Genomic DNA, 27,673 nt, shown 5'->3' on the forward strand with positions numbered 1-27,673 from the left:
TAAATACATAAATAAATAAGAAATTAAATTTTCTTAAGGAAGGAAGGATGGATGGAAGGACAGAAGGGGAAGGAAGGAAGGAAGGAAAGAAAGAGAGAGAGAGAGAAGAAAGGAAGAGAGAGAAAGAAAGAGAGAGAGAAACAGAGAAAGAGAGAAGGAAGGAAGGAAGAGAAAGAGAGAGAGAAACAGAGAAAGAGAGAAGGAAGGAAGGAAGAAGGGAGGGCGGGATGGGAGAAGGGAAGAAGGAAGGAAAGAAGGAAGGAACTAAGGAAGGAAGGAACTAAGGAAGGAAGGAAGAGAAAGAGAAAGAAAGAAAGAGAGAAAGAGAGAGAAACAGAGAAAGAGAGAAGGAAGGAAGGAAGGAGGAAGGAAGAGAAAGAGAGAGAAAGAAAGGGAGAAACAGAGAGAAACAGAGAAAGAGAGAAGGAAGGAAGGAAGAGAAAGAGAAAGAAAGAAAGAAAGAGAGAAAGAGAGAGAGAAACAGAGAAAGAGAGAAGGAAGGAAGTAGGAAGGGAGGAGGGATGGCAGAAGGGAGGAAGGAAGGAAAGAAGGAAGAGAGCAAGATATTGAGGACAGGATGGTCCTTTACCCACAGTTGTGGACCATCTAAGTCACGTATGAAAGTCACTGTCATTCTTATAAGTGAGGATGAGCTGCCAGTCATAGATACTACTGACAGCAATTATTGGACTAATAGCCAGACTGGCCTTAATCCCATGAATATGCTCTGTGGGGAGCAGATGTCCTCTCGAGGTTCCATTTAATTGCTCAATAGGAGACACTGCCATCCTTGGCTTTCATAAACAACATTGTTTCTGGTGATAAGGAATCAGCCCTGGATACAACATCAAGCAGTACTGATGGAATAACAATTAATGATGGAGGCACAGGAGGCCAAAAAGTCTGAAGCACAATCACATGCCTACAAAGCTGTGGCCATATGAAGAACATTAAGTGTGTCCGAGTGGATTAAAGGTCTTAATTTATTCTGTTTCCATAAGCATAAAACTTCAAACTGGCGATTGACTTGAGCAAGAAAGGAGGCCAAGAGTACAATATGGTGAAAGAGAGGTAAGCCTCCATCCTGGGAGTGCCCAGAAAGCAGGCTTGTGCTGACACACCTGTTACCATTCAGCTAAAACACATATTTTTAAACTATGTATAGCATTCAAAAATAAGTTTAAAACAGTCTAGAAATAAGATAATCATGCGTACATACAGTAATGATCTTCTTTTGAGTTAAAGGCTATCATAAGTTTTTGATATAGAAATAGGAGTTTGAGCCTTAATTTCCACAAGACCTACATTGGCGAATACCAGGAAAGACAGGAAAGGACTCATGTGAACCGCAATCACAAGCAAATTCTGGGGAGGAGGAGGCAGGAAGTGATGGGAAGGAAAAAGGAGGGACCACAAGGTATCTCATGGGATCAAGAGAGTTGGGGGAGGAACAACTGCAGGCTGGGAGTGAATTTAGAAATTGAATTCAGTGTAAAAGGTCCAAAGAAATACTCCTGTTTGGTGAATTTCTGCACAAGAAGCAGAGGACAGAATACACAGTCCATTCGTAGTAATTACAGATGAGAGATTTGTCCCTGGAATTTGGAATACAGATAGCCAGAATGAAAACTGGGGTGAATCTGGTTTAATTAAAGCAAGAAATAATGATGAATTAGTCTGGGGAATACATCGGGAGGGAGCTAAGAAACTAGACTCTTGTGTTTGGCTAATCCCAGCTATATTCTAAAATAAAGCACTGGACTTTTCATTTCCTATCATCTTAGAAAAGGTGGAAACCCTGTATGTCCTCAAATGCTATTGCATTTATCATTTCACATACATAAAAACATCAAATCATGGTGCTATATACCTGAAACTAATACAGTGTCAGTTAAATCTTATTAAAAATTCTATTGCATTTAAATGACTAGCAGACATATGTTATTGGCTGATGTTATCCAGCCTAGGGAAGTATTGAACAGCACAAAGGACAGAGGATGAAAATCTAAGATCATGTCCAAAGAATAGAGCAACTTCCTTCATCCCATAGCTGAGCTGACAAACACTAAGTTGCTTTTGGTTAGAAATGAAAGATAATCAACCTAAGCAAAATGACAATAGCCTGGCCCTTGAGCTCCAGGGTAGAGGAGAACAACCCAACAGTGCACAGGGCAGACATGCAGGTGAGCTTCCGCATCGCCTGGAACGCAGGATGTGGACCTTCCAGGATTCTCTCCATTTCTTCCCTCTGCTTCTTCTTTACCCATCACCTTCTTCCCATCTCCTAGTGGCTGCTCCAGAGGCTCAACTATCAGTTGATCCCCAGTCTCACAACTTAAAACCTCCACTGATTCCCAAAGGCAGAACTCAGAGTTGGCCCCTGCTTGGGTCAATCAACTTAAGTCAAAAGAACAAGATTGCCTAAGAACATGGCATCATCAACTAAAACTGTGTATTCACAGTGTGCATGTTGGGGAAGCAAAAAGGTGAGAAACGGAAGAAAAAGGGGGGAGGTATTTATCATGGGATAGTTCCAAAGATAAAAAGGGTACTGTTCCTTAATAAAAGGGGGGAGGTATTTATCATGGGATAGTTCCAAAGATAAAGAGGGTACTGTTCCTTAAAAAAGGGGGGGAGGCTTCCAGACAGACTAAAAAATTTGTCATGTGCCTACCAGCATCTCATTAGATGCTGGAAAGAAAAACATTTTCGTCTTCCAGATATATTCCAGAGTAAAAATTGATTTTTTTTTTCACAGCATTTCTTTCACTGTGAGACAGGTCACTTGGTCCAAAAACTGACATTCTTTAGTTGTCTTGACAATGAACAGAACATCAATCAGTTCACTAATCCATCACCTGGTAAGGTTTATAGACTATAAATGCCTGAGATCCAATGATGCTGATAGTTTTGTTGATTCCCAGGCTTCTGTGGGAGATTTCAGTTTCTTTTTTTTTTTTTTTTAAAGATTTTATTTATTTATTTGAGAGACAGAGAGCACAAGAGGGAAGAGGGCAGAGGGGGAAGCAGACCCCCCGCTGAGCAGGGAGCCCGATGTGGGACTCGATCCTAGGACTTCAGGATCATGACCTGAGCCAAAGGCAGTCGCTTAACCAACTGAGCCACCCAGGTGCCCCGAGATTTCAGTTTCTGCTGAGCAAAATGTGTTGGTATTTCTATTTCTCCTCTGGTTAATTCTTCAGAGTCAGGAAAACTCAAAATCAGTCTATGACAATGGTACAAGGAACATTTTGTTAGAAAATCTGAGTAGTACTGTTGACATCAGCTCAAACGTGCTATTTCTTTTATTACTCATTATGAATTGGTCACCCACTAATTTGCCTTTAAACCTATCTATATTTCAAACTGACATCAGTTCTTAAAATAAAATGTAGCATGTATGATTAAAATTTAATTTATTTTTCTTGAGATACCTCTGTCAAGCAGTAGTAAGACAGGTAATAGGGTCACAGATATTAGATCATCGTCTTATTTAAAAAAAAATAAAAAGCCAGCATCTGCGTTTTGATACCACAGAGTATAACATAATTTCTCAATTCCACCTCTAACATGGTTAAGAGAATTTCCCATTAAAACACAAATAACAAATTATTCTGGGGCCACATGAAGACCTTAGGCTAAAAGGTAACATCAGGGTGCCTGGGTGGCTCAGTCGGTTAAGCGACTGCCTTCGGCTCAGGTCACGATCCTGGAGTCCCGGGATCGAGTCCCGCATCGGGCTCCCTGCTCGGCAGGGAGTCTGCTTCTCCCTCTGATCCTCCATCTCATGCTCTCTCTCTCTGTCTCATTCTCTCTCTCAAATAAATAAATAAAATCTTTAAAAAAAATAAAATAAAAAAAAAATAAAAGGTAACATCAAAAAATGTTTTACTTTAAATTTAGTTTTACATCCAATGTAGGGTCACTAAAAAAAGAAAGGGGGAAGAAAAGGAAAGGAAGGAAAAATAACACAAGTTTTATATCTAAATGCATAAAATTGAGAAATAATGCTAATTTCCAAGAATAAAACTTTGATTATCTATAGTCATCTGGGAATAAGATTTTCTGCCTATATCCACTTTTTAGATAACAAAGGTAAGCATATGATGGGACTCTTTTTCAACTGTATCATATACTTCCTTGACTTTTTCTCATCAATTTAGCAACTGGGTTGTCTGCACAAGGGTTTCTTGGGATTGTAATGTGGGTAGAGCTTCTGACCCTGCCCTAAATAACTCAGCCTGAAGTGCTTGCAAATGGCTTTGGTTTTATAATCTCTTCCTCTGATATTCTTTGAAGAATAGAAATTCCATCCTCTTAATTTGTTGCTTCTATCTGCTATTGCCTTGGGAGTATTGAAAAAACAATCTTATTAAGTTTATTAAATGTTTTTTAAAGTCACTGAGTGAGGGAGTAGAGATACTACCTATGGAATTAAAATTCAGAGAATGTATGTCAGCTATCAGCTCGATAGGTATGTTCTGGAGCATTGAATTTACTTGCCTAACCCTAAACTAAGTGAGATATTACTGGTTACTAAATATAGATGAATGGCTTATCTTTTCCTTTAATGATGGAAGAATTCTAGAAGAAATATCCAAAATAAGAGGCAGAAAATCTGTGTTGTAATGACACATCTAGTTACAGACCTGAGTTCCAATAAAGTAAAAGCAGACATAGTGAAGCCTATCGCACTGGGAGTGGAGAGATGTAGAGTACAGACCTCTATATCTGGCCCTATCGCCCACTCGTAGCATGACTCTGGGCAGAAACTTACCTTCTCATTGACCTCATTCCCTTCTTCTAATAAAAGGGAGTACACCTAGATAAGCAATAAGGACCGTCCAGCTCCGAAAGCCATTACTCAACCCTGACACAATGTGGGGGATTGGTTATTACCAAGAGGAATCTTTCCCAACCTTGTACGATATATAAGGGTAGTTGTGATACTATGAATAATGAAGTCATGGCTATAAGGACTTAATCAAAAGGGAAATAGGAACAGAACCTATGAGTCAACTTACAAATTATCTACTCTAGGTGATAAAATCCAAAAAGCGCTATAATAATAATTCTTCTCATAATTGATGCCACTCATATAATTTAAAAACTTAAGCTTCTTATGTCTAAGTACTTAATTAATCACCTTTTTCAAAGTAAATGCATATGTGTACATGCATATATATGTTCCCCAGTCAATAAGAATACCTTAAAAAAAATTCTGGAACTTTAATTAAATTATATCCTTTGGATCTGCCAATTGAAATTGAGTTGGTCAGTGGCTACCTCTGTTGAAAAACTTGTCCTATGTTTATTTGGGTGCCATCATCAGTTAACTCTACTTTTGGGATCAAAACCAAGGGTAAGATCTATGGTGGTGATGAAAATATAAAACTCTTTGTTGGACTTGACTGCAACGTAAGCAGGGACAAGAAAGAAATAGGTCTAGGGACTAAGAGTGTTGAACTCTGATCTAGAAATTATAAATCCAATTTCCTTCAAGAAAGAACTTTTACATGACAAAGGCACAGTCCAATTATATGGTTAGGATTCATCTGTATTTCTCCTCTTCAACTTGATCCAGATGCCATTAGCTGGACGAAGAATCAACTCTCCTGCTAGACCAAGTTCTTCTCTTTTCTGGTTGGATTCTACCCAAAAATGCCTCAGGATGCAGGAAAGAATGGCCTTTTCTTCCATTATGGCAAATCTTTGACCTTCAAATTAATGTAAATAGCATTACTTTATTTATACATATATCTTAAATCTGAGAAATCATAGGTCCTATTAGAGGAAGCAAGTGATTTTATATTTCCACAGTAGGGACAATCAGAATCCTTGGGATGTTTGTTAAAAATGAAGATTCTTCAGTTCCCTTCTCTGCTCCTACCCAGTGCATCCAAATAGTTGGAGTGGGGTAGGTATTTGTATTTGAGCAATAACCCAGATGAATTCTGGTCACTGAAGCATGAGAATCACTACTTTAGATGGCTTTCTTATTGGGCCTTTAATTTACTATAGTAAATATGCTTCAGATTCATCCATTTAAATCTGACCTCATTTTACTAACACCTGCATTTACATGGATGATAAAATGCTAGAGATCCTAAAGCCAAAGTGTTTGTAATGCATGGTGATGTGCATTCATTTTGTTTTAAGTACTTCAGCTGACCATATGGTAAGCATTCTATGTTTTCATCTTGCAAGATGCAATTCTTAAAAGCAACAAACACAGATATTAGGTTAAATACAGCTAATCACTACAAATAAGTTTTCTACTATATAAAATATATTCTACTTTGATCCAAAATCAACAACATTTTAAAACTCTACCATGTAACTGATTGTGCTTTATGTTATGGGCTGAACTGTGTCCCCCCATATTCATATGTTGAAGCCCTAACCCTCGTACCTTGGAATGTGACTGTTTTTGCAGATAGGATTTTTATAGAGGTTAATTAACTTAAAATGAGGTTACATGGATGGACCCTAATCCAATCTGACTGTTTTTTTTTTTTTTTCTAAAAAAAAAAAGAAGAAATGAGGACACGAAACACACAGGAAAGACCCCGTGGAGATACAGGGAGATGACCATCTATAAGCTGAGCTTTAGAAAGGCCTCAGAAGAAACCAACCCTGCTGACCCCTCGATTTCAGACTTCCAGCTTCCAGAATATGAGAAAATGATTATCTGTTGTTTAAGCCAGACCAGCTGGTAGTATTTTGTAATGGCAGTCCTAGAAAATTAATCCTTATGACAGTCTTTTTTGGAACAGTAATGTATAGTGAGGGGGAGGAGAAAGGAGATCAGTTTTTTAAGACTGTTGCCTATGAGACACTACATCTCAAAGAAATTATTCTGAGAAACCCACTACCATGTGGGCTGGAAAGGTGAAACCAATTCTGATGGATACAAACCTATACAGTTTCTGGGTCCAGCAGAGAAGGGCACGTATGCATATGGATGGCGTCCTTGCAAATTCTCAGGAAAGAACCGCTCGGGCTGGAACTCCTCAGGATTTGGGAAGTATCTTGGATCTCTATGCAGTGCATAGGGAACGATGATGGCTTGAGAGCCTTGCACAATTTTGTAACCCCCTGTCAAGAGGTAGGCAATATGTCGTAAGAATGGAGTAAGATGGACATTAAAAAATCCATTCTCCCTACTCTCCTGATTACAGAGTTCTTACCAACTTCACAATCTTCAGTAAGATTACGGGCAAACAAAGGAACAGGAGGAAAAAGGCGAAGGCTCTCCTTAATGACACATTCCAAGTATTTGAGTTTCTTCAGGTCCTCTAAGGAAGCAGGATGATCAGACTTCCCTGGTTAAAGGAAATACATGAGATGACAATGAAAGAACTCTACGGGCTTGGGGAATGGGACATCAAGGAGGAATTAATCAAAGCACCAAATGTTAAATACCTACAGCCAAAGTAGGATTTCTAATATTATACCTGATAAAATGAGACGCATTAAGTAAAAGAAACCAGACAAAAAAGGTCATGCATAGTATGATTCCATTCATAGGAAGTTCTCAGAACAGGTAAATCCATAGAGACAGAGAGTAAATTATTGGTTGCTGGGGGCTGGAGGAAGAGGGAATGGGGTATGGCTGATTAACAGTACAGGGTTACCTTTCGGGGTACTGAAAATGTCTTGGAATTAGATGGAGTAATGGTTGTACAACATTGTGAATGTACTAAATCATACACTTTAAAATGGTTAATTTTGAGTTGTCAGAGCTTCCAGATGTGCATCTTCTCTTGGGTCAGATTCTTGGACTCTCCCCCCAACATGGCCCCTAAATGCTTTTTGTTCCTGCATCAAACAAAGACACTAAGATTGCCTCCTGCCTCCAGGCCAGAGGAGACATCAACCTCTCCCTCTCTGGATGTGCCACAGGAAGGAAAAGAATAGCAAGGAGCAACTGAACATACTGATGAAGTACAAAATGAAATAGATGGACTTAAGGAAAAAACCAGTGAAGAATTTTGAAGGGATAACAGAAGTATAACAAACCACCCCAACTGTGTTTTCAAAGGAGGTTGGAATTGATCACCTAAATCCCAAATTCTGGGGTAACAGCATCTGTCAGCCACCCACAAATCTGCCATTACTTGGAGAGGAAGATGAAGAGGCACTGTATTATCTGACCAGAGTCAAAGTGACCGAATTTGAAGATATTAAATCAGGTTATAGAATAGATATTCATTTTGATAAAAAAACCCTTCCTTCAAAAATAAATTTCTCTCCAAAGAATTTCATCTGGATGAGAATGTGATCCATCTTCAAAGCCTACTGAAATCAAATGGAAATTGAAAGGATTTGATGAGATGCTCAAGTCAAATGCAAAATAAAGCCAGCAGGAAGAGGGAGCATGAGGAACCAGAGAGCTTCTTTCTCTGGTTTACTGACCATTCTTAGTCAGGTACAGATGAGTTAGGAGAGGACATCCAAGATGGTATTTGGCCAAATCCATGACAGTACCACTTAGTTCCTGACATGGATGATGAAGAAGGGGATGGAGGAGGAGGAGAATATACTAATGAAGAGGGGAATGAGAATGAAGGAGAAGATGAGGAAGTAGGGGAGGGAGGAAAAGAGGGTGGAGGAGATGACAAATGGAAGACTGATGGATTCCAATCTTCTTGTTTTAATTTTCTCCAGTCCCCTTGTGCTCAGTCATGCTGTTCTTGAAATCTCTCTTCTCTCCTTTACACCATGGTTCTCAACTTATTTGGGGGCAGGGTGGGGTGGGCAATACCTTGAGCACAATACACTGGGAAGAGAAACTCTACCCTTTCCTATTCCAATTCATTTTTATCCCTTTCTGTCTCAACCAAAACTTCATATAAACAACACTATTGTGCTCTGTGGGGGACCAAAAAAACTAAAACAAAACAAAACAAAAACAAAAAAACAACCCTTCTGCTCCCTTAGCTCTGCTAGAAGCTGGGGAGTGCTTGGTCCCCATGTGGTAGTGCACAGAATTCTAGCTCTTCTCCTTTTCCTCAATATTGGGCTCAGAGATTACACTGTGTCTTTACGTGAATATGGACAGTTAGCATTTACCAATATGTATCTGTCTACTTTCTCGTGCTTTTATTTATTTATTTTTAAATGGGTTTCTAGAAGATCAGGGAAGGGTGGGTTAGAGATGCTTAGGCAGGTAAAGTGGGCATCTTGACAACATGATTTCTCCTTTGGCATGTTTAATTGTGTTGTTTAATGGGCATCCTTGCAGTTTAGGATGACACTTTAGAAATAAAATTCTCTCCTCAGGACTTGAGCCCTACCACTCAATGGGAGACACAGCAAGCCTGTAAGACCTTATCTGGAATTGACATTCTCTATTGTAATTATTTTCCTGTTTATTTTAAAATTTTCTTTTTGTTTCACTGGGGGGAAAAGGATGATCAGTTACAAGTTGCTTTGTTACAACTAAACATACACAAATAAATGGTTAATTTTATGTGTAACAAGAGGAATTAATACTTGCAACTCAATGTCCAAAGATTAGTTGCTCATGAAATTTTAGAGCTAATACTGGGGATAGAAGAAAAAGTGAGGCACCATACCATCAAAGAAAACATGAGGAGGAGCAGAATAAAGCATCTAGAATAATGGTGTTTTAATGATGTGAGATCAAAAAGTATTTTTGAGACCAGCAATGAGCTACACATTGTAGAGGATACAAAATGTGAACGTATCCCAAAATAATGTGTGAGCTTTTCAAAGACCAAATTAATTCACCATAGGCAATATGAGAGAAATTAAAATCAATACAGAAAAAAAATGACTATAGAAACAGAGCCAATAAGTTTAGATTGTCTCCATTCCACAAAATAAAGTCTTCCCTCTTGATATGAAATTCTAGTCCTCACATCACATGAACACTTGTCCAACCTCAACACATAAACTACTTGTCCAACCTCATCTTTCAATACGTTCTGCTATATGTTCTAAATTCTAGCTGCCGCTCACTATTTACTACTGTCCTCCAAACGTTTCCACTTCTGTGTCATTGTTCATCTGTTCTCCTCATTCTAGAATGCCTGCCCTCTCCTCCTTTTATCTTCATTTTTCCTTTCTTAGTTCTTTTCTCAATGCAACTGCATCAGATACACTTTGTTGGTTGGCTGACCCAATCTTTCATTTTCTCCTCCCAGCTTTGGGAGCCATGTGATGTGTGATTAAACAAAGGATAAAAGTGATGGCACAATGTGTGGCCCCTTGTGGTCGGCTGACGATGGCCCCTACATGTCTCACGTACTAATCCCTGGGACCTGTAAATGTTCCCTTATTTGGGAAAAGGGTGTCTTTGCAGATTTGATTCAGTTAATGATCTAAAAATGGGGAGATTATCCTGGATTATACAGGTGGGCTCTGAATGTCATCACAAATGTCTTTATAAGAGAGGAAGAGAGCTCTCGCTCTCTCTCTCTCTCTCTCACACACACACGCACACACACACAGAGAGAGAAGAGAAGGTGCTGTGAATAGAGGCAGAGATTTGAGTGATGGACCATAAACCAAGGAATGCTGGCAGGCACCAGAAGTGAGAAAGAACAGATTTCCCCTAGGCTTCCGGAAGGAGAACAACCTGTCAGCACATTGATTTAGGCTCAGCAATAATGATTTTGGATTTCTGGTGTTCAGAACTGTGAAAGAATACATATCTGTTGTTTTAAGCCACCCAGTTTATAGAATTTGTTATAGCAGCCCCAGGAAACTAATACATCCTTCATTCCCCCTTCCCCTTTCCTCTTGTCTTGAAGACAAACATGAGACCTAGAACAACAATCAAGAAGACAAAAGCCAGAATGGTGAAGAACAGAGAGAAAAAAGAGCAAGACTGGGCCTCTGATGACATCCCTATTGACTGCAGCCTAGGACTCCCTACCTACAGTCCTATACCTTGTATAACTAGCTATATAACCAGCAGATTGCTGGTTGTATAATAGAAATTTATGTCCACCAGCAGACCCCACCTCTCCTCCCATTTGTGGCCAGATGCAATCCAATATGGAACAGCTTTCCTGGACGCCCTCTAACTAACATCACCTGTTCCTCGCTGCTCCCAAAGAGCACCTTCTCCATGTCACTCCAGTGCATAGCCAGGACTGCATGCTTCATGCACAATGGCTGGCTCACCTACTAAGCAGTGAGGTCCTTGGAGATACAGCATTTATTTGTGCAACCCCAGCATCTGGCCCAATGCAGTCACATGCCAGGCAGGTAGCAAATGCCTGGAGGTGAGCAGAAGAGGCCTCGCAAAGGCTCCAGTACTGGAAGGGGTCCTATATGGGAGCTTTCCTGCTTATGACAGTGTCTCTACAACAGGTCCTACTGCACATCCTCGAGGAGCATGAATGGCGTTGGTTTCAGTGGACTTGGGACCCATGGGGCAGCTAATGATGGGGCCAAACATACCAAACACTTCTTCCAGTTCCCTGTCCACTCGTTTCTGGGCTTCTGGGTGAGAACCCAATAGATACAAGGACCAGTTTATTGCTGCTGCTGTCGTATCATGGCCCTGCGGATGTGAGAAGAGACATGGCTTAAGAAGCAGAGCGGTATCGAAAAGGTCACGAATGATGGCTCTGTTTTGAACTGTCTCTGGCTTTGACAGCTGCAGTGTGACTCCAGAACATAACAAATTAATTGCCCACAGCACCTCACCTTGGTGAGAAGCAAACATGTAAAATAATCCCTTCAAGGGGGAGGATCATGCTTAGAGAGACATTTCACCACTACATGGAGCTTTCTACTTGGTGAGAAGTGGCTCAGCTATGCCAATAAAGGGGCATTCCAAGGAACAGGCGCACCGGGCAGCTTTAAAGGGGGAAAAGGCCAGGGGCGCCTGGGTGGCTCAGCTGGTGAAGCGGCTGCCTTCGGCTCAGGTTGTGATCCTGGGGTCCTGGGATCGGGGCCCGCATCGGGCTCCCTGCTCGGCGGGGAGTCTGCTTCTCCCTCTGCCTGCCACCCCGTGCTCGTGCTTTCTTTCAAATAAATAAATAAAATCTTAAAAAAAAGAAAAGGCGGGAAAAGTCTGCTTTTTGTGAGCCAGCTTGCCAGATCTGTACTTCTCTACTTTCCCCTCCTTTGCAAGGTAGGCTTTACCTGTCGATGCTGGACACCAGGGAGTATATATGCAGTTCTGAGCATTCTCCACAGCAAGAAGTTGATAAATATCTTCATTTTAATATGTGCTGAGTTCTAGGCAAAACACTAAGTACTTTGGCAGAAACTAACACAATTGTTCTTCACAAAAACTTCACGAAACACTTGATACTGTTATTCACATTTCTGAGATCAAATACTGAGGCTGAACGTCCTATTTCATTTTGTCTGCTACCCAGAGAAAGCTGGATGAAGCAAAACAAAGCACGGACTTTACAGGAGCGCACCACTGGGCTAGGGCAGGGGCAGAAACCTGCATATCTAGTGGCTGGCAGCCAGGCAATGAAAGGCAGGGCACATCCACCTTAGGGAGGAGGTCTCACTATTACAGTCGGGGGCATGCCTCCTATTCAATGCAAAGAAAAAAACCTCAGGATTTCAAAGAATGTTAAAACTGGAAGAAAGAGATCATTCACTGGTCTGGTTGTTTTCATGAGTGTGAGAGGTCACCGGTGGGAGATGGATGTGTGTGTGCCATATACATGAATGTATGTGTCCGTAGAGGTGCATGGATGACAGTGTATGTGTGTATGTGTCCGTGTGTGTGTATGCACACGTGTGTGTGTGTGTGTGTGTGTGTGTATACAGGGTGGAGATGTGAGAAGGTCTCTCCCCTTCAACACTGAATAACAGCCAATATCTGCTACATACTTCCTACGTGTCAGGCACGATTCTCAGGACATTTTACTTTTTTTTTTTTTTTTTTTAATTTGACAGAGAGAGAGCCAGAGAGCACAAGTGGGGGAAACACTAGAGGGAGCCGGAGAAGCAGGCTTCCTGCAGAGCAGGGAGCCCGATGTGGGACTCGATCCCAGGACCCTGGGATCATGACCCGAGCTGAAGGCAGCTGTTTAACCGACTGAGCCACCCAGGTGTCCCTCTCAGGACACTTTAAAAATTATTAATCTAATCAGTGAGGCCTGTTGTCTGACAATGAGGACGCTGAAGCCCAGAAAGGCTGGATGAGGTGCCCAAGGTCACACCTCCAGGACAAGGTATGGCTGGGACTTGGCCCCAGAGCCCACATGCTGAACCCCTCTCCACTTTTTAACTAAGTAGATGTCCATTTTCTGATTTTCTGCATAACATTTCTTTTCAATAAAGTGCTCTGCTTAAAAAAGAAGTTTGAAATCACTGATCTAGGCCATCTCTCTATTTTACACAGGAAAGCTGTGACAGAGATCGGGGATGACTGAAAGCATCTCATATGGCCAGTATGAACCAGGAGGAGAACCCAAGTGGACAGACGCTCAACACCGCCCGCTTTCCGCTCCAGCACGCAGACTGTCCTCCCTCAGGAAGATCGGACAGACGAGCGCTAGCATCACATCCAGACGGCTCTAGGCGGAGCAGGTAACACACCACTGAGCATAAGCTGAGCCGTCGAAAACCACTGATGCCTTTTGCTTTCCTCCACTTCCAAAATACTACCACGTGGTGCTTAAAAAAACCATTTCTTTACTTGGCAATCCACACATTGAGAGACTCACTCCTTGTAGTATTTAATACGGTTAATTAGAATTATCTCTGTAAAAACTGCATCTTTTATTATTGCTATTATTATTTGAAGATCAGAAATCTTTTTAGATTTACAAACTGGTTAAATTCTCTACGGGAGGGCTCTTGCTTTCTTCTTTAGTTAGGGCAGCTCAGAGCAGTAGCTAAGTACTCATTGGTAGAGGCAGGAAGAAAACAGGCTTCTTTAAAAGAAGCTAGTGAAGGAAGAGACTCATGGGTTTTAGAGATTAAAAGGAAGCCCGAAGCGATATAGAGACTGACAGTAATTTCTGGCTGCTCTTCTGCTTAGAAAAGCCTGACAGACCTTAGGTTTTCTTGAGGGAAAAAAAAAAAACGTGTCTACACTGTACCCACCATGAATCAAAGATTTTCTGAACAAGGAAATTGTTCTGATACTTAATTAGGTTCTTAAATTTTATAATCTTTAATGCTAATCTAATGACTCTTCCTTAGTTATATTAAGCTACTTTAAAATTTCATTAGGGGCACCTGGGTGGCGCAGTCGGTTAAGCGTCCAACTCTTGGTTTTGGCTCAGGTCATGATCTCAGGCTGTGGGATGGAAAACCACATGGGGCTCCGTGCTCAGTGGGGAGTCTGCTTGGGATTCTCTCTCTCCCTCTGCCCCTCCCCCCTCTCTAAAATAAATAAATCTTTAAAATAAATAAATAAAATTTCATTAAACTTAAAAAATAATATTAAAGGTTCTAAAAAATAACTGAGGTTTAGTTAGTGATACCTGAAAATAACATGATGACATAGAATACCTCAAACATGAAGGTGTCAACTTCTTCTCGAATATCTTCATGACTTAGCTTGTTCCCTTCATCATCAGTCACATTTAAAAGCAAGTCAAGAAAAGCCCTGTGTTTAGTTTTGAAGGGGGAAGAGTCCTTGTCAGCACTTCCGTGTTCTTCTCTCTTCATTTCATTGGCCCGTTCAGCGATGACCTATGATTTAACAATGACATGTTTTGTCTGCAATTTATTATAACCTAAAAATACACTTTCCTATGAAAATATACTAGCTTCTTTAGCTTATTTTTTCTAAACCTTTCCTATCCTTGCTATCACAACAATAACTTAGGCTCTTGTAAAAGTATAGTCAAGTTTCCTGTTCAATTTTAGGGCATTATTTTTTTTTTTTAAGATTTTATTTACTTATTTGACAGAGAGAGAGAGAGACAGCTAGAGGGAACACAAGCAGGGGGAGTGGAAGAGAGAGAAGCAGGCTTCCCGCTGAGCAGGGAGCCTGATGCGGCACTCGATCCCAGGACCCTGAGATCATGACTTGAGCCGAAGGCAGACGCTTAACAACTGAGCCACCCAGGCGCCCCTATTTTAGGGCATTATTTGATAAGACTTCTAAAAATGAATTTAATGTCAGGCAACTTCAGAATTTTCAAGTGCTATTTTTACAGTCTTTCCAATGGGGTATAGCATAATCATCTCTAAAAGTATTGGTGCTGGAGAGAATGCAATCCTTATAGAGTAGACTACACATCGCTCAATTACATGTCGTATTGGAAAAAAGAAATAGCAAGTTGCCGGTCAGTTCACCTGTTTGCTTGCTGTTCCTTCTGGTGAGACTACTCCTTCCTCCTTCCTCCTTCCTCCGCAGGGCTGGCTCCCTCCTTTCTTTCAAATCTCTGCTCATTGTCACACTATCAGAAAGACCTTCCCTGATGCCTGCGATGCTAGTCCCTAGCACTATCTTTCCAAGCCTGCTTTATTTTTTCCCATTTCCCTTGCCATCTGGCATGATGTTATACTTCCTATTTTGTGCCCTTCTCCTCTAAGTCAAATGTATGACCCACATGGTAGCAAATTTGTCTTTGTTCATTGATATATTTCCAACCTCTAGAGCACTGCCTGGCATTTTGAGAACGCTCATTATTTGCTGAATGAATGAAAGCATTAAAGCCCATCAACTCAACTTTTTTTTCTCCTATTAGGCAATTGACCAAACCTGCTACTAAATGGTTTGAATGAATAGACCCTAAGTTCTTTGAGCGCAAGATCTCCTGATGGAACCCCTGGTGCCTCGCATTCAGTATGCAATTTTCAATACTTATTAAATGAATAATACTGTTCATCCAGTTTGAAATTCATTAATTATTGATATTGATATTAATGCATGAAAACTGAGGAAGAACTCAATTATACCCATAAAATACAAACTGTTGGCAAGTCTCCTAAGCCAGGTGATTGCTCTAGATTCATCTTTAACACAGACTGACATCCTATATCCAAAACAACATCACTATCTCTTTGTTATCATTGAACTGGACATAAAATAGTAATATCCAGTTAATTTTAATTTCTTCCAAGTTGAAATACTAGTATAAAGGCCCCTTGCCTTTGAAAACTACTGTCTTTCCATACGTTTTCCATAAGACCCTTATAATCCTCATCTTTTTATTCTCTTAATACAGCACCCTGTTTGTTAATAAATATTCACAGTTCGTATTGCATTTTGTCATTTTTTAATAGATAACCTCCTTTACTAAACAAACCTTTTTAGAGTAGGGAACATAGATGTCCTACTCATTACTATATTTCTAACATTTGATAGTGCATTTGCCACTTAACAAGTGCTTAATTAATATTTACTAAATACGTAATTGAAATGTAATCATGTTGCCTACTTTTTTCCGTTATTCAATTCAAATTTTATGAGGCACGGGCTTCATGGTCCTACACCGGGTATATTCACAAAACATAAAAGTCATGGATTTAAAAAAGTTCTGGAAATGGATAGTGGTGATGGCTGCATAGCATTGTGAATGTATTTAATGCCACCAAGTTGGACATTTAAAATGGCTATAATGGCAAATTTTTATATTAGGTATATTTTACCACAATACAAAAATAAACTGAGGACTTACATTATTGGTAAAATTATGTAGGATCTCTAGGCTCCTTTTGTGTTCCCGTCCTTCTTTAAGCATAAGAAACAAAAAATCAAGCCAGAGCCAGGGCATCTTCATTCTCTGATGTATCACATCACTCATTCTATACATAGGAAAAATACATTAGCTGATACATGGGGGAAAATGTATTTCTTTAGCACCTATTTGGTGCCTGCTCTCAACAAGGGTAATATATGGAAATGAGGATGATTTGTCTTAGAGGCTACTAAGAGACCCGTGTTTTATGCTCAACAATGAATGCATGGGCTTTTACATATCCAATGAAGCTTACAATTTTAATGGTTTCATTAGCAGAAGGAAGAATTCATTATAGAACATCCTTACTAGATGGCCATCTGATGTGTGCTTCTGTTTCTTCAGAAAGAGTTCTTGACCTCCCAAGGCTGCTGTGGCTCTTGGATCACATGTTGGGATGATATCTGCCTCTTTTTAATATCCACTCATTAGCTTGATCACTCCTCTGGAGTGACAGAATACAAGTGGTTGCCCTCTTCCAAAAAGAAGTGCTCGTCAGATACCCATTGGTCACACAGCTGTCCTGAGTACCTCCCTTGTCATTTCCAGTGATAAAGAAGTAAGACCTCAATAGATCCCCCTTCTTTGAGACTGGCTTAGACACTTTTAGACAGTTCTTCAAAGATACGTTTCCTGACCACTCATCCATAGGACGTGTCCCTGTTTTCCTTTTTCTTTTCTTTCTTTTCCTTTCCTTTTCTCTTTCTCTTCTTTCTTTCTCTCTTTCTTTCTTTCTCAAGAGAGAAAGAGAGACAAAGCTCAAGCAGAGGGGCAGAGGGAGAGAGAGAATCCCAAGTAGGCTCCACGCTCAACACAGAGCCCCACGAGGGGCTTGATCTCACAACCCTGAGATCATGACCTGAGCCAAAATGAAGAGTTGGACACTTAATGGACTGAGCCATCTAGGTGCCACCCCGTTTTCCTTCTAATGTCAACTTGATCTTTTCTTTCTAAGCAATTATTAGAATTTATGTTTGCGTTCGTTTGTTTCCATGTGTGTCTCCCTGCTATTCTTCCTGTTTGTGTGTTGCTATAAAACTACTCAGCACCTAAGGCCATGAGTGGCAGGTGACAGATGCTCAGTAAATACTTATAAAAATAAAATGAAATGAACAGTGAACTTAAAGATAGGAAACATTAATTCAAATCCTGGCCCTGACTCTTAATAGTTGAATACTTGCAAGCCATTTTTTTTTTTTTAAGATTTTATTTATTGAGAGAGAGAATGAGAGAGAGCATGAGTGGGGGAGGGTCAGAGGGAGAAGCAGACTCCCCGCCGAGCAGGGAGCCCGATGCGGGACTCGATCCCGGGACTCCAGGATCATGACCTGAGCTGAAGGCAGCTGCCCAACCAACTGAGCCACCCAGGCGCCCCCGCAAGCCATTTTTAAAGTAAAATTGATTATTTCAATTAAAAAATAATACATAGTCAGAGCAGAAACTATGGGAAAGGAGAATGAACAACAACAAAAACAGAACAGTATAAGAAAGAGAAGCACACACACAAAACAATAATAACCATAGCTAAGATTTTGGTATAGTATCTTCTAGTTTTTTCTTTCTATAAATAATTTTTATACCTAGTGGTAATCATACTAAAAAACTCATTTTATCTTTATCACTTAGCATCATAATATAATCTTTCAATATATTACAAAATAATCATTTTAAATTATGGCATAATCTGGGTGTGTCATGATTTACAAAACCATTCCACTACTGGCCAAATACATACTTAAATGACTACGTCCATTTCAGTATAAAGTTTCATTTTGAAACAATGAAAAAGATACTCACAAATTATTAGTTATAATTTTTTAAGCCCTAATCAGGAACCATTTTAAAGATAATTAAAAGGACTTCACTTACTTATAAACTGCATGGACATATTTGGAATCATCATTACTCTGAGCACCAATATTCTTCCCCATAGCTGTTTCTGCAAAACACAGGCAAGAAGCAACCATTCAGTTCGAGCACATATCCTCTGTTTATTTTCCAATCGCAAACACTTAAAAAAAAAGATATAAGTCCTGTTCTTGTCCTCAGAGATTTTAAAATTGTTCTCTCCCCCTTTTGCTTCTTCTCCTATATCTTCTACTCCCCGTTCCTGCTCCTTCTTCCCTCTGCCTTCCCAGGCATGTTGGCTCTGTGACTGTTTTGCTCAAAGCCCTCCCAGGGGCTGCTGCTTCCCAGAGGGCCGAGCAATAAGACCACCCTGAAAAACCCAGTATCCCTTCAAGATCCCCTCGGTCACCTTCCCACTGGAATATTATTTTCTGTTTGGGCCATCCTATCTCTACACCGTAACTTTAGGAACAAGTCAATGAAACTTACCACAAATTATATCTAAGGTACAAAGAGTGATGTAAAAAAAGCAGTTAAATGCTTCTTGGTTAACATGTTTTTCAAGCTTATTAACCAATATATTTGCTTGTTTATTCATGATATCTAAGAAATCTTCCAGAATTGTAAAATGGAAAGTAGGTGTTAACATTTTTCTCCTAGATCGCCACTTGCTTCCAGTACTAGAAACAAAATACATGGTTACAAACAAGAGAAGCTACATCAGAAACAAAGTATAAATTTAGCCAAGTCAACAAAACTCTCCTCAAAGAGCTTAATCTATAGATTCTCAAATGCTTTGGTCAGAATGACAAAGATTCATATAGATAGCTACAGAATGTGGATAGTTTAGATATTATTCTATGCTACTAAAATTTAAAGGGGCACTCATAAAAATTGAAAAATTTAAGAATTTTTCTAAATTTCCAAGCTCCGAGTTTCTAAAATTTATTTTTTCTCCCCTCTATTAAAACCTCAGTCCTCAGATGATCCCTATGGTCTATGATTCTACTTTGATCTCTACTATCTTCATATTCTCCACAGACCCCACAAGGGTCCTGCCTTTTTCTTGGCAGGCCCTCTCTCAGAGGATGGAGTCCTATTTCCGGACTGAGATTTTGTGCTCCATATACTTTGCTGGAGATGACTGCCTTTTCCACTAGATTTTCAAGATCTGCCTGCCCCAAGTTCTTCTTTGCTTTACTCCATTCATACATCAGGACCTGACTCTTCTTGAAACACTGGTCATCATCATTATTGAGTCCCGTGGCTGTAGATGACCATACACCCTGGACTCCTCTCTGTCAGAGCCCATTGTTCTCCAGACCTTTCCTTCCAGCTTTCTCCCCCACTTCCTGGTAGCACAGTCTTGCAGACAGGAGAACTACTTCGTGGCCATTCCTGACATAACACGTTACCTATTGAAGTAACTGTTTCTATGAGACAGCTTTACAAATCTACACTGACTTACCTTGTAAGAAGTCCCAGGCCAAGCCATGGTACCAGGAACTTGTACATATAGGATTTGTCAATTTGACTTGAACTAGTTAAAATTACCTTGGAAAGAGAAAAAAAATTGAGAGATATATAGACATCAAAACAATTTCAACTCTTAAGTTGAATTCTACCTGGCTAGACCACTGCTTTTTAAAGGAACATCTTATAAGTATTATTTCTCTGTGATTCATTTTTATTCCTGTGCCTTAAAGAAAGTCAGGTAGAGTTTTGAACATATAACTGTCATTCAGTCTTGGGAATAAATGGAGTTGAGAAAAAGGAAAATGTCTAAGGTGATGCCCTGGATCCTACCATGAACTAGGAACCAAGTGGAGTCATTTATTGAGGGTAGGAGGATAGGAGAGAGAAGATAAATGAATCCAAGGATGACCATGTCCAGGGAGATAAAAATCACAAGTTCATTTTTGGGCATACTGACTTGGAGACATTCAAGTTGCTATGGTCTGAAACAGGAATGATGCTCAGGATAAAGACTTGACCTAGAAGTACACATTTGAGTATCTCCAGCATGTGAGTAACACTGAAAGCCATGAATGTGATCAGATCACCTAGAATCCAAGTGGAGTAGAAGGGATGAGTATTTAGGTCTGAGCACAAAATGCTCCCCAGGCTCCTCACTCCAGTCCTGCACTCTGGACAGATCTCTCACACACACCAGACCTGCTCATACCAAGTCAGCAGTGGCTGAAATCCTACACCTGTCTCCTCACTGTCTATTCTGAACCAGGCTGCTACAGTGTGGTACCAGAGAAATTCAACATTTTCACTGCAATAACTAAGAAAGACATATCCCAGCATTATTGCCTAGGAAGTTATGTTTAATTTTGTTCCAAGAAGCTCTGTTTATCCCATTCTTACTCCCTGACCCAAATCCTTTTCTCATCAAACCACAAGATAATCTCCCTGGTGTCATAATGTTAAGTAAAAGGTATACAATCTTTCTGAGCAGTTATCTCAACAGCATGGATTAATGATATCTACCCTATCGATATCAGGGGAGAATTCTTTTTTAAGAAAATTACCTTGGAATAATAAATTTGTAACAGATCTGAGACTCTGATCACCTTAAGAAAAACACTCATACTTTGTTAGTCTTACATTTTTGGACTCCTGAAACAGTGCCTGGCAGATAACATGTGTGCTCACCTTACAGAATAATCTATTTATGGTTCTACAAAACTATATCCTTATGCAGATTTTCAAAAAAAAAAAAAAAAAAAAGGAGAACAGATATCTTGGACCTGATAACAAATGTGTCCAGAGGCTGCTTTGTCCAGAGGCTGCTACCCTCCCCAGGATTTAGACGATATCTGGAAAGCATTAAATGGCACCCACATAGCCAAAAATACGTAATGAAATGCTGAATATACTGAATTCAATTAAATATAAGAACATTGTTGCTGTATTTATTCTGATGAGACTCTCACACCATCAGACATGCAGTGGAATAGTGGTCATATTGACCGCACACTCACCTCCACGCTTTCTGCATTATAAATGGCTATTACCGGTATGGGCCCAAGCCAGAGTTTCAGGAGTGGCTGGTGTCGGTATTCTTCGCTGTAATAAATGACCTGCTGAAAAAATTCTGGGAGAAAATATTTAATTTTCAAAGAGTTTCTTGTCGTGTCTTTTGAGTTGTTTTTTTGTTTTGTTTTTTGTTTACTTATTTACTTTGGGCAAGTCACTTAATATTTCCCACGTCTCTCACATCTTCAAGGTAAACCACACAGTCCCTATTTAATGACATGATTGAATGGCGAGGGTAATTTAATTGTGAGGAAGATAACATCCAAGGAACATGCACCTCCAAAGGACCCAATCCCTACTCTCAAGGATCTTCTAACCATGGAAGATGGCGACTTTTGTAACACCAGAGAAAATGAAATGGTTGCTAAAAGACAAGTTCTAGTCTGAGGAGTTCTTGATTCTCATTGAGAGGGCTGAAAAAAATTTCATGAAGGAGATGGCATTTGAGCATTAAAAAATGAGTTTTATTTTTATAGGCAGAAAAGGGGAAACAGGGGCTTACAGAATGTAAGCCAAGCAGCAGAAACAGCAGAGCAGAAGCATGGAGGTCTGGAAATTCCCCAAAGGTGCAGCCAAAGCATAAGATGGGGTGATACCATTGGAACAGGAGGTTGGAGCGTTGGAGGCTTTGATTTTCTTTTATACACTGTAAGGAGTAATTGGAAGTTTCTGATGAGGACTAGCATGACTGGAGTCATATTTTAGGACAAGAGCACTAATGTGGTGAGATCACCTGGGTATACTGAGGCCACTGGGGGTGGGGAAAAGGCTGGGATTCAATGCTGCCAGGGTTAGGGGCATTGGCTGTGTGATATGGCAGGCCCTTGCTTCAGGTGTGGGGAAATGATGACCATCAATCCCAACCGCAGCATCAAAGGAGTGTGGAAAACTTGGGAGTCAACACTTTTCCATCAGGCCCCCCTCTGGAGAATGCAGTATGGCATTATGAGAGATCAAGCCATGACAAAACTCTCCGTGAGGAAATGCCATATTGATGAATGTCATCTGGGTAGGAACAAAGGACAGTAGCCAGTGAATAAAGAATTAATATACAGGGTTCAGACCTCAGAGAAAAGACATGGCAAAGGTTAGACATGCTTTCAGAACACAAGTCGAACAAGATGAAGTTAAGGGAGGATTTGAGTCCTAGCTGGGGAGTTGATTACATGTCAGGAAATGGGGCAGAAATTGCTGGGAAAATCTAGGTAGGGAGGGGTGGGGAGGGGCAGGCTAGTTGGTAGGCATATGGGAATTCAGGGCTTCTTCTGGACAAAGGGAATGCCTGATTAACAACAGCAAGGCTAATTCCAACCCCACTGTGAGACTACTAATACAGTACTTAAGATTTTTGACAGAGCTATTTTGACATAGATATTTGGGCACCAAGGACAAATGGACATGGCATAAAAAATGAACCATTCAACTTTTCAGCTCGTTTTCAATGCCAATATGTGTACATGCTTAGCCCATCTCTGCTCCTCATTCATCAGTAAGCTTCAGGGCAGGCTGCACAAAATACAGGAGGAGAGGAGCTAAGGCTCACAGATGTCCATCGCGTATGATGCTAAATAAACACTGATTTTTTTTTTAAAGTGCATATTTCGGCACATCAAAACCTGGTAATAATCATCCTAAAATAGCTAACATCCATTATGTCATGTTCATTTACTGCAGCAAGTTATTATACGTCAGAGCTCGTGTTAAGGTTCTTGGTACATGGTCTTTTATGCCTCACCATAGTTAGAGGAAAGTCACTATTATTACTGTCCCAGTTGAGGAAACTGTGCACAGCTAACTTGCCCAATATCACAGAGCTAGTAAATGACAGAATCTGCCTTTGTACTTAAGGCAGTTAAGATCCTACAATGTGCTATCTTAACCATTACATGCTATTGCTTCAAAATGTCTCCTGGTCCAAACAGTTGTCAAAGTTTCTATGAAAAGAGCTGGGTCAAATCAACAGTGTCAAAATACCACGCTTTGTGATAATCACCGCCTGCCTTGGTCTGATCTGACAGAGGAGACAGGAAAGTGTGAGCCCGTGGTTTGAAGGTATCGGGTCCAATATCAGAGAACAGTTGGAAAAGGCAGGTGTTGACATAATGGACTAAAAAGCAAGAGATTGGTTTGAAAGGCCAATGAAAAGTCAACTGCAGAACTCCAGGTGAGATTATTGAGACCAGAATTTGGACAGTGGCCACAAATCAAAAGCACAGCCTCCTGCCCAAGAGTCAAGGTCACTGAGAACAGGGAATATATCTTAGAATAATCCAACATCAACCACTTTGTTTAGCTCAATGTTGGGTACAAGGCAGGGCTCCATGTTTGATTGAAAATTAAGGAACTTACTCTAACCAAGTTCTAGACAGTGGTCTAGAAACACCATGCATTAAATTTACTCCTTAAAATAACTCTGTCATACAATTACTTTTACAAGTAAAGGGTTTAAAAAAAAAACCCTCTAACTTAGCTTTCATGTTTGCCTTATATATTTTGGTGCTCGTCTGTTAGGTGTATATATATTTACAAATGCTATATCTTCTTGTTGGATTGACCCCTTTATCATTATGGAATGCCCTCTTGGTTTTTTTAATCTTTGTCTTAAAGTCTATTTTGCCTGGTACAAGTATAGCTTCCCAGCTTTCTCTTGGTTTCCATTTGCATGAAACATCTTTTTTCTACCACTTCATGTTCGGTCTGTGTGTGTCCTTGTGTCTAAAGTGAGTCTTTCATATGCAGCATATAGATAGGTCTTGTTTTTCTATCCATTCAGCCACACCATGTCTTTTGATTGGAGAACTCAGTCCATTTACATTTAATTATTGATATTGCCATTCTGTTCAGTGTTTTCTGGCTGTTGTTGTAGTTCTTCTCTGTTCCTTTTTCTTCTCTTGCTCTCTTCCTTTTAGAGAGTTTGAAACAACTTCTCAAATTTAGAGTGAGCAGAGCTTTGCCTGATGCCAAAATCCAGTACTTGCTGGATTAAAAAGTCCCTTTGTAAAAGCCAGTATATTGTCATTCTCTTCACCCAGAAAGTAACTCCAGGGAGAATTATTTTAAATATTCCAGTCAACTCACCGTATATTTTGAAACAGGTCTCATTCACTGGAGATTTCAATTCTTAAAAAAATTTCCCAAAAGAATATGATGAGATTTTTTAAAGCATGTTATTTCTTTTTGGGGGTGGGAGATTAATATATGTACACAATTATTTTTTTAATGCTATAAGGCCTCAGGGTAGAAGGAGAGGTTAGCTCTGGTTTTAGTATTAACTAAGATAATTTTTACAAACATGGTTTTCATATATCTAAATGCATTATTGGATCATTTGTAACATTAGTCACATTGATGTTTAGGTGATGAAAAGTTAACTTGGATTTCTTCTGCTAGAAAACATTTTCAATATTTTGATAAACACTCCCCCATGAGGCCTTATCTATTTCTGTGAAGTTGAAATGACGGCCTTTTGGGGGTGGGTGGGGGGGTCTGAGCTGAAAAAGAATGCCTCAAGCTTTGGAGCTAATGTTCAACTTGTAAAACTGTTATTTACAATTAATCTGATGTGAAACTAAAGGTTGTGGCCCTAGGCTTATTTTAGAATACTTCATTTTGGGCAAATTTTTTCAGTTCTGGGTATCCCAACGTATACACCCATTAAAATGAAGTGAAGTGCTAAGATCTAATTCACTGTCCCCGATGGGAAACTGTAAAAACCAGGTACGTTGAGAGCTTTCTAACTTAAAGTGTTTTGTTTTTCTCATCAACAAAGCATAAATCAGTCTCTTCAAAAAGATATCAGTAGAAAACAATTCACTGTGTAATAACTAAGGCCTTTAAAGCATGCTGTGTAAGTTTGCCAGAAGGCCCTGCCCTCAGAGTTTACTGTTATTATGTAACCTCCTTAAAACTAAAATAAGATGGGCGCCTGGGTGGCTCAGATGGTTAAGCGTCTGCCTTCGGCTCAGGTCATGATCCCAGGGTCCTGGGATCGAGTCCCACATCGGGCTCCCTGCTCCTTGGGAGCCTGCTTCTCCCTCTGCCTCTCTCTCTCTCTGTCTCTCAAGAATAAATAAATAAAATCTTTAAAAAAAAAAAAAAAACTAAAATAAGAAGGTCGAGAAAGGAAGTTGTGGTCAAGTCTTGCGATGTGGGGAGGGAGAGAAGTCTCAAATCAATCTCTAGTCCCTGATTTTCCAGAGGGCAGTGGGTGGGTGGAGGATGATGGTACTGTTTTAAGATACTTGCCCAGTTCCAGGGAACTTTCTGCCCTTCAGGTTTTGATTTTCCAGAGGGCAGTGGGTGGGTGGAGGATGATGGTACTGTTTTAAGATACTTGCCCAGTTCCAGGGAACTTTCTGCCCTTCAGGTTTTAACAGCCAAGAGACAAGCCTGGAAGTGCTTTGAGATAGGAGTAGCTAGGAAGTGAGAAAGAAGAGAAAACGCAGAAGGACAGGACGTTAGAAATACTGCGTTCTAGCCTATGCATAAAGAAAAAGTTCACGTGAAGCAGGGAGCCCTGACAATTTTACCAGGTGTCACAGGGCAAACTGGATAGAACTGGGAATCCACTCTCCAGCGGGTGACAGATTCTTCTCTCCTAACAAGCCAGCACCGCAAGTAGAGGTGCTCTCGGTTGCCGAGAAGGCGGGCGCGCGGGGAGAAGGTGCAGAGCCGGCTGAGGCCCCGAGGAGCTCCTGCACCCTGGGGCTTCCTGATAGGCGGGGGCCCCGCAGGCAGGGAGCCCCCCGATCCCCGGGGGCAGCCGGCCGGCCTGGGCGCGGTCCCTTACCTGTCCCGCCCGGCTTCATCCCCAGCGAGTGTCCCACGAACGGGAAGGCGCCGGGTAACGCGGGGACGGGCCTCATCTGCTGCCATTTCCGCGCGTAGCTCGCCAGCATCTGCAGGAGGTTCAGGATTAGGGCGGCGCCCCCCACCGAGATGGCGCTCAGCGCGCCCCACATCAGCAGCTTCTGCCCCCAGTGCACCAGCCACAGCACCAGCATCGCGCCAGCGGTCTGCTCCGCACCCGGACCGAGACTGCCCGGAGAGCAGGGGCGGGGTGCTGGTCGGTCCCCTGGAGGTCAAGTGCGCTGGTCCTGGGAGGAGTTTCGGGACTCCGCAGGGAGGCCAGCGCGCCCCGAAGGGCGAAGAGGTGGCGCCCGGCCCGCTCACTGCTTCCTCCTCTTCCCACCGGGGACAGGCCCAGGCCTGGCCTCCCTGAAACGGGGACCCCGAGACCCGGGCTTCCCGCTGCAGGGGCCGCCCTGGTTCTCGGGACTAGGCGGGAGCCTCGCAGGCTCCAGGAAAAGCACGGATGGGGTTGTTACTGCGTTCGGCAAAAACCTGCGTAATGCACACGGGCCTCTTTATTTGGTCAAGCTGAAACCGAAAGACCGGGAAAACAGCTTCGGGGTTCCATAGAGTGTTGCTGAATGTAAATGAAGGCACTTAAGTGAAGTGGGAGGAGAATGAGAGTGCAATTTGAGGCAACCGCGCGTGGCCCAGGTGGGCTGAGCGTTGGGTTTTAGGTCCCTGGTGCTGGTCACAGAACTCCAGCTAGAGACAACAATATGTGTAAAAATTGAAATAAAGAGGCATCCGGTTTGAAATTCAACCTTAGGAGCTTTTTTTTGGTCCCCCCCCACCCCCCCCCCCACCCCCCCGCCCGGCAGGGTCTCTAACTTCATGCTTCCTTGCACAACCCTGCAGCATTCCACTCTGTTAGGACTGGCTGCCTGCCCCCGGGATTGCACGCAGCTTCTGCACCATTCAGAACACGATCTACTCTGATCTACGGGAGTTTTAGGGACAAAACAACCGTAGGAGCACCAGTTTTCAGTTTGCATCACGTGCTTGATTGAGAAGGGAAAGCTGGGTTGCTGTGATCCAAATATTTTCCAAAATATCCTTGGGACCCTGAAAAGCCAGCACCTAAAAGAACAAGTCAGGGAAAAGGTCAACGCCTTTGAAAGAAGTGGAAATCAGAGAAGCTGGGAAAGGAGGTTTTGGTAAGGAGACAGTAATTCTGACGTAATCCCCAAAGGGAATGAAGACCAATCACTGAGCCTGCAGAAGGAAAAGGGCAGTGACAAGGATGCTGGAATTCTGCTTAAGGGTTGTGTTCCCTAACT

General features: G+C 41.2%; 2 protein-coding genes and 1 pseudogene across 2 annotated transcripts in view; 1 reads left to right on the plus strand and 2 right to left on the minus strand.

Annotated features, from left to right (window-relative positions):
• KLKB1 (kallikrein B1) overlaps positions 1-14,462 on the minus strand; it is a 40,190-nt gene extending 25,728 nt beyond the window's left edge. The window contains exon 1 of the mRNA XM_045879678.3: positions 14,442-14,462. The gene's annotated coding sequence lies outside the window, so the exon portion shown is untranslated. The remainder of the gene's footprint in view (positions 1-14,441) is intronic.
• Positions 1,217-26,824, minus strand: LOC123847863 (cytochrome P450 4V2). Its single transcript, XM_045879679.3, has 11 exons — positions 26,332-26,824; positions 21,488-21,600; positions 19,966-20,051; positions 18,987-19,177; positions 18,519-18,588; positions 16,590-16,716; positions 14,470-14,652; positions 11,437-11,539; positions 7,191-7,325; positions 6,919-7,098; positions 1,217-5,717 (listed from the first exon to the last, which is right to left on the minus strand). The coding sequence occupies exons 1-11, from the start codon at positions 26,543-26,545 to the stop codon at positions 5,545-5,547; spliced, it is 1,575 nt and encodes a 524-aa protein (XP_045735635.1). The 5' UTR covers positions 26,546-26,824; the 3' UTR covers positions 1,217-5,544.
• LOC123849011 (protein SET-like) lies at positions 7,348-8,700 on the plus strand (annotated as a pseudogene).
• Positions 26,825-27,673: the final 849 nt, after the last annotated feature.

The sequence above is a fragment of the Mirounga angustirostris genome, unplaced genomic scaffold, assembly GCF_029215605.1.
Source record: "Mirounga angustirostris isolate CCGP_5_RB_7025 unplaced genomic scaffold, mMirAng1.0.hap1 SCAF_2, whole genome shotgun sequence".
In the NCBI taxonomy this organism is placed as follows: domain Eukaryota; kingdom Metazoa; phylum Chordata; class Mammalia; order Carnivora; family Phocidae; genus Mirounga; species Mirounga angustirostris.

Coding starts and splice junctions, on each gene's coding strand:
- LOC123847863 (XM_045879679.3), bottom strand. CDS start 26,545: ATGCTGGTGCTGTGGCTGGTGCACTGGGGGCAGAAGCTGCTGATGTGG. Junction 18,589..18,986: donor TACCTTAGATATAATTTGTG/GTAAGTTTCATT, acceptor TGTGTTTTGCAG/AAACAGCTATGGGGAAGAAT. Junction 16,717..18,518: donor TATGTCCATGCAGTTTATAA/GTAAGTGAAGTC, acceptor TCCTATGTATAG/AATGAGTGATGTGATACATC.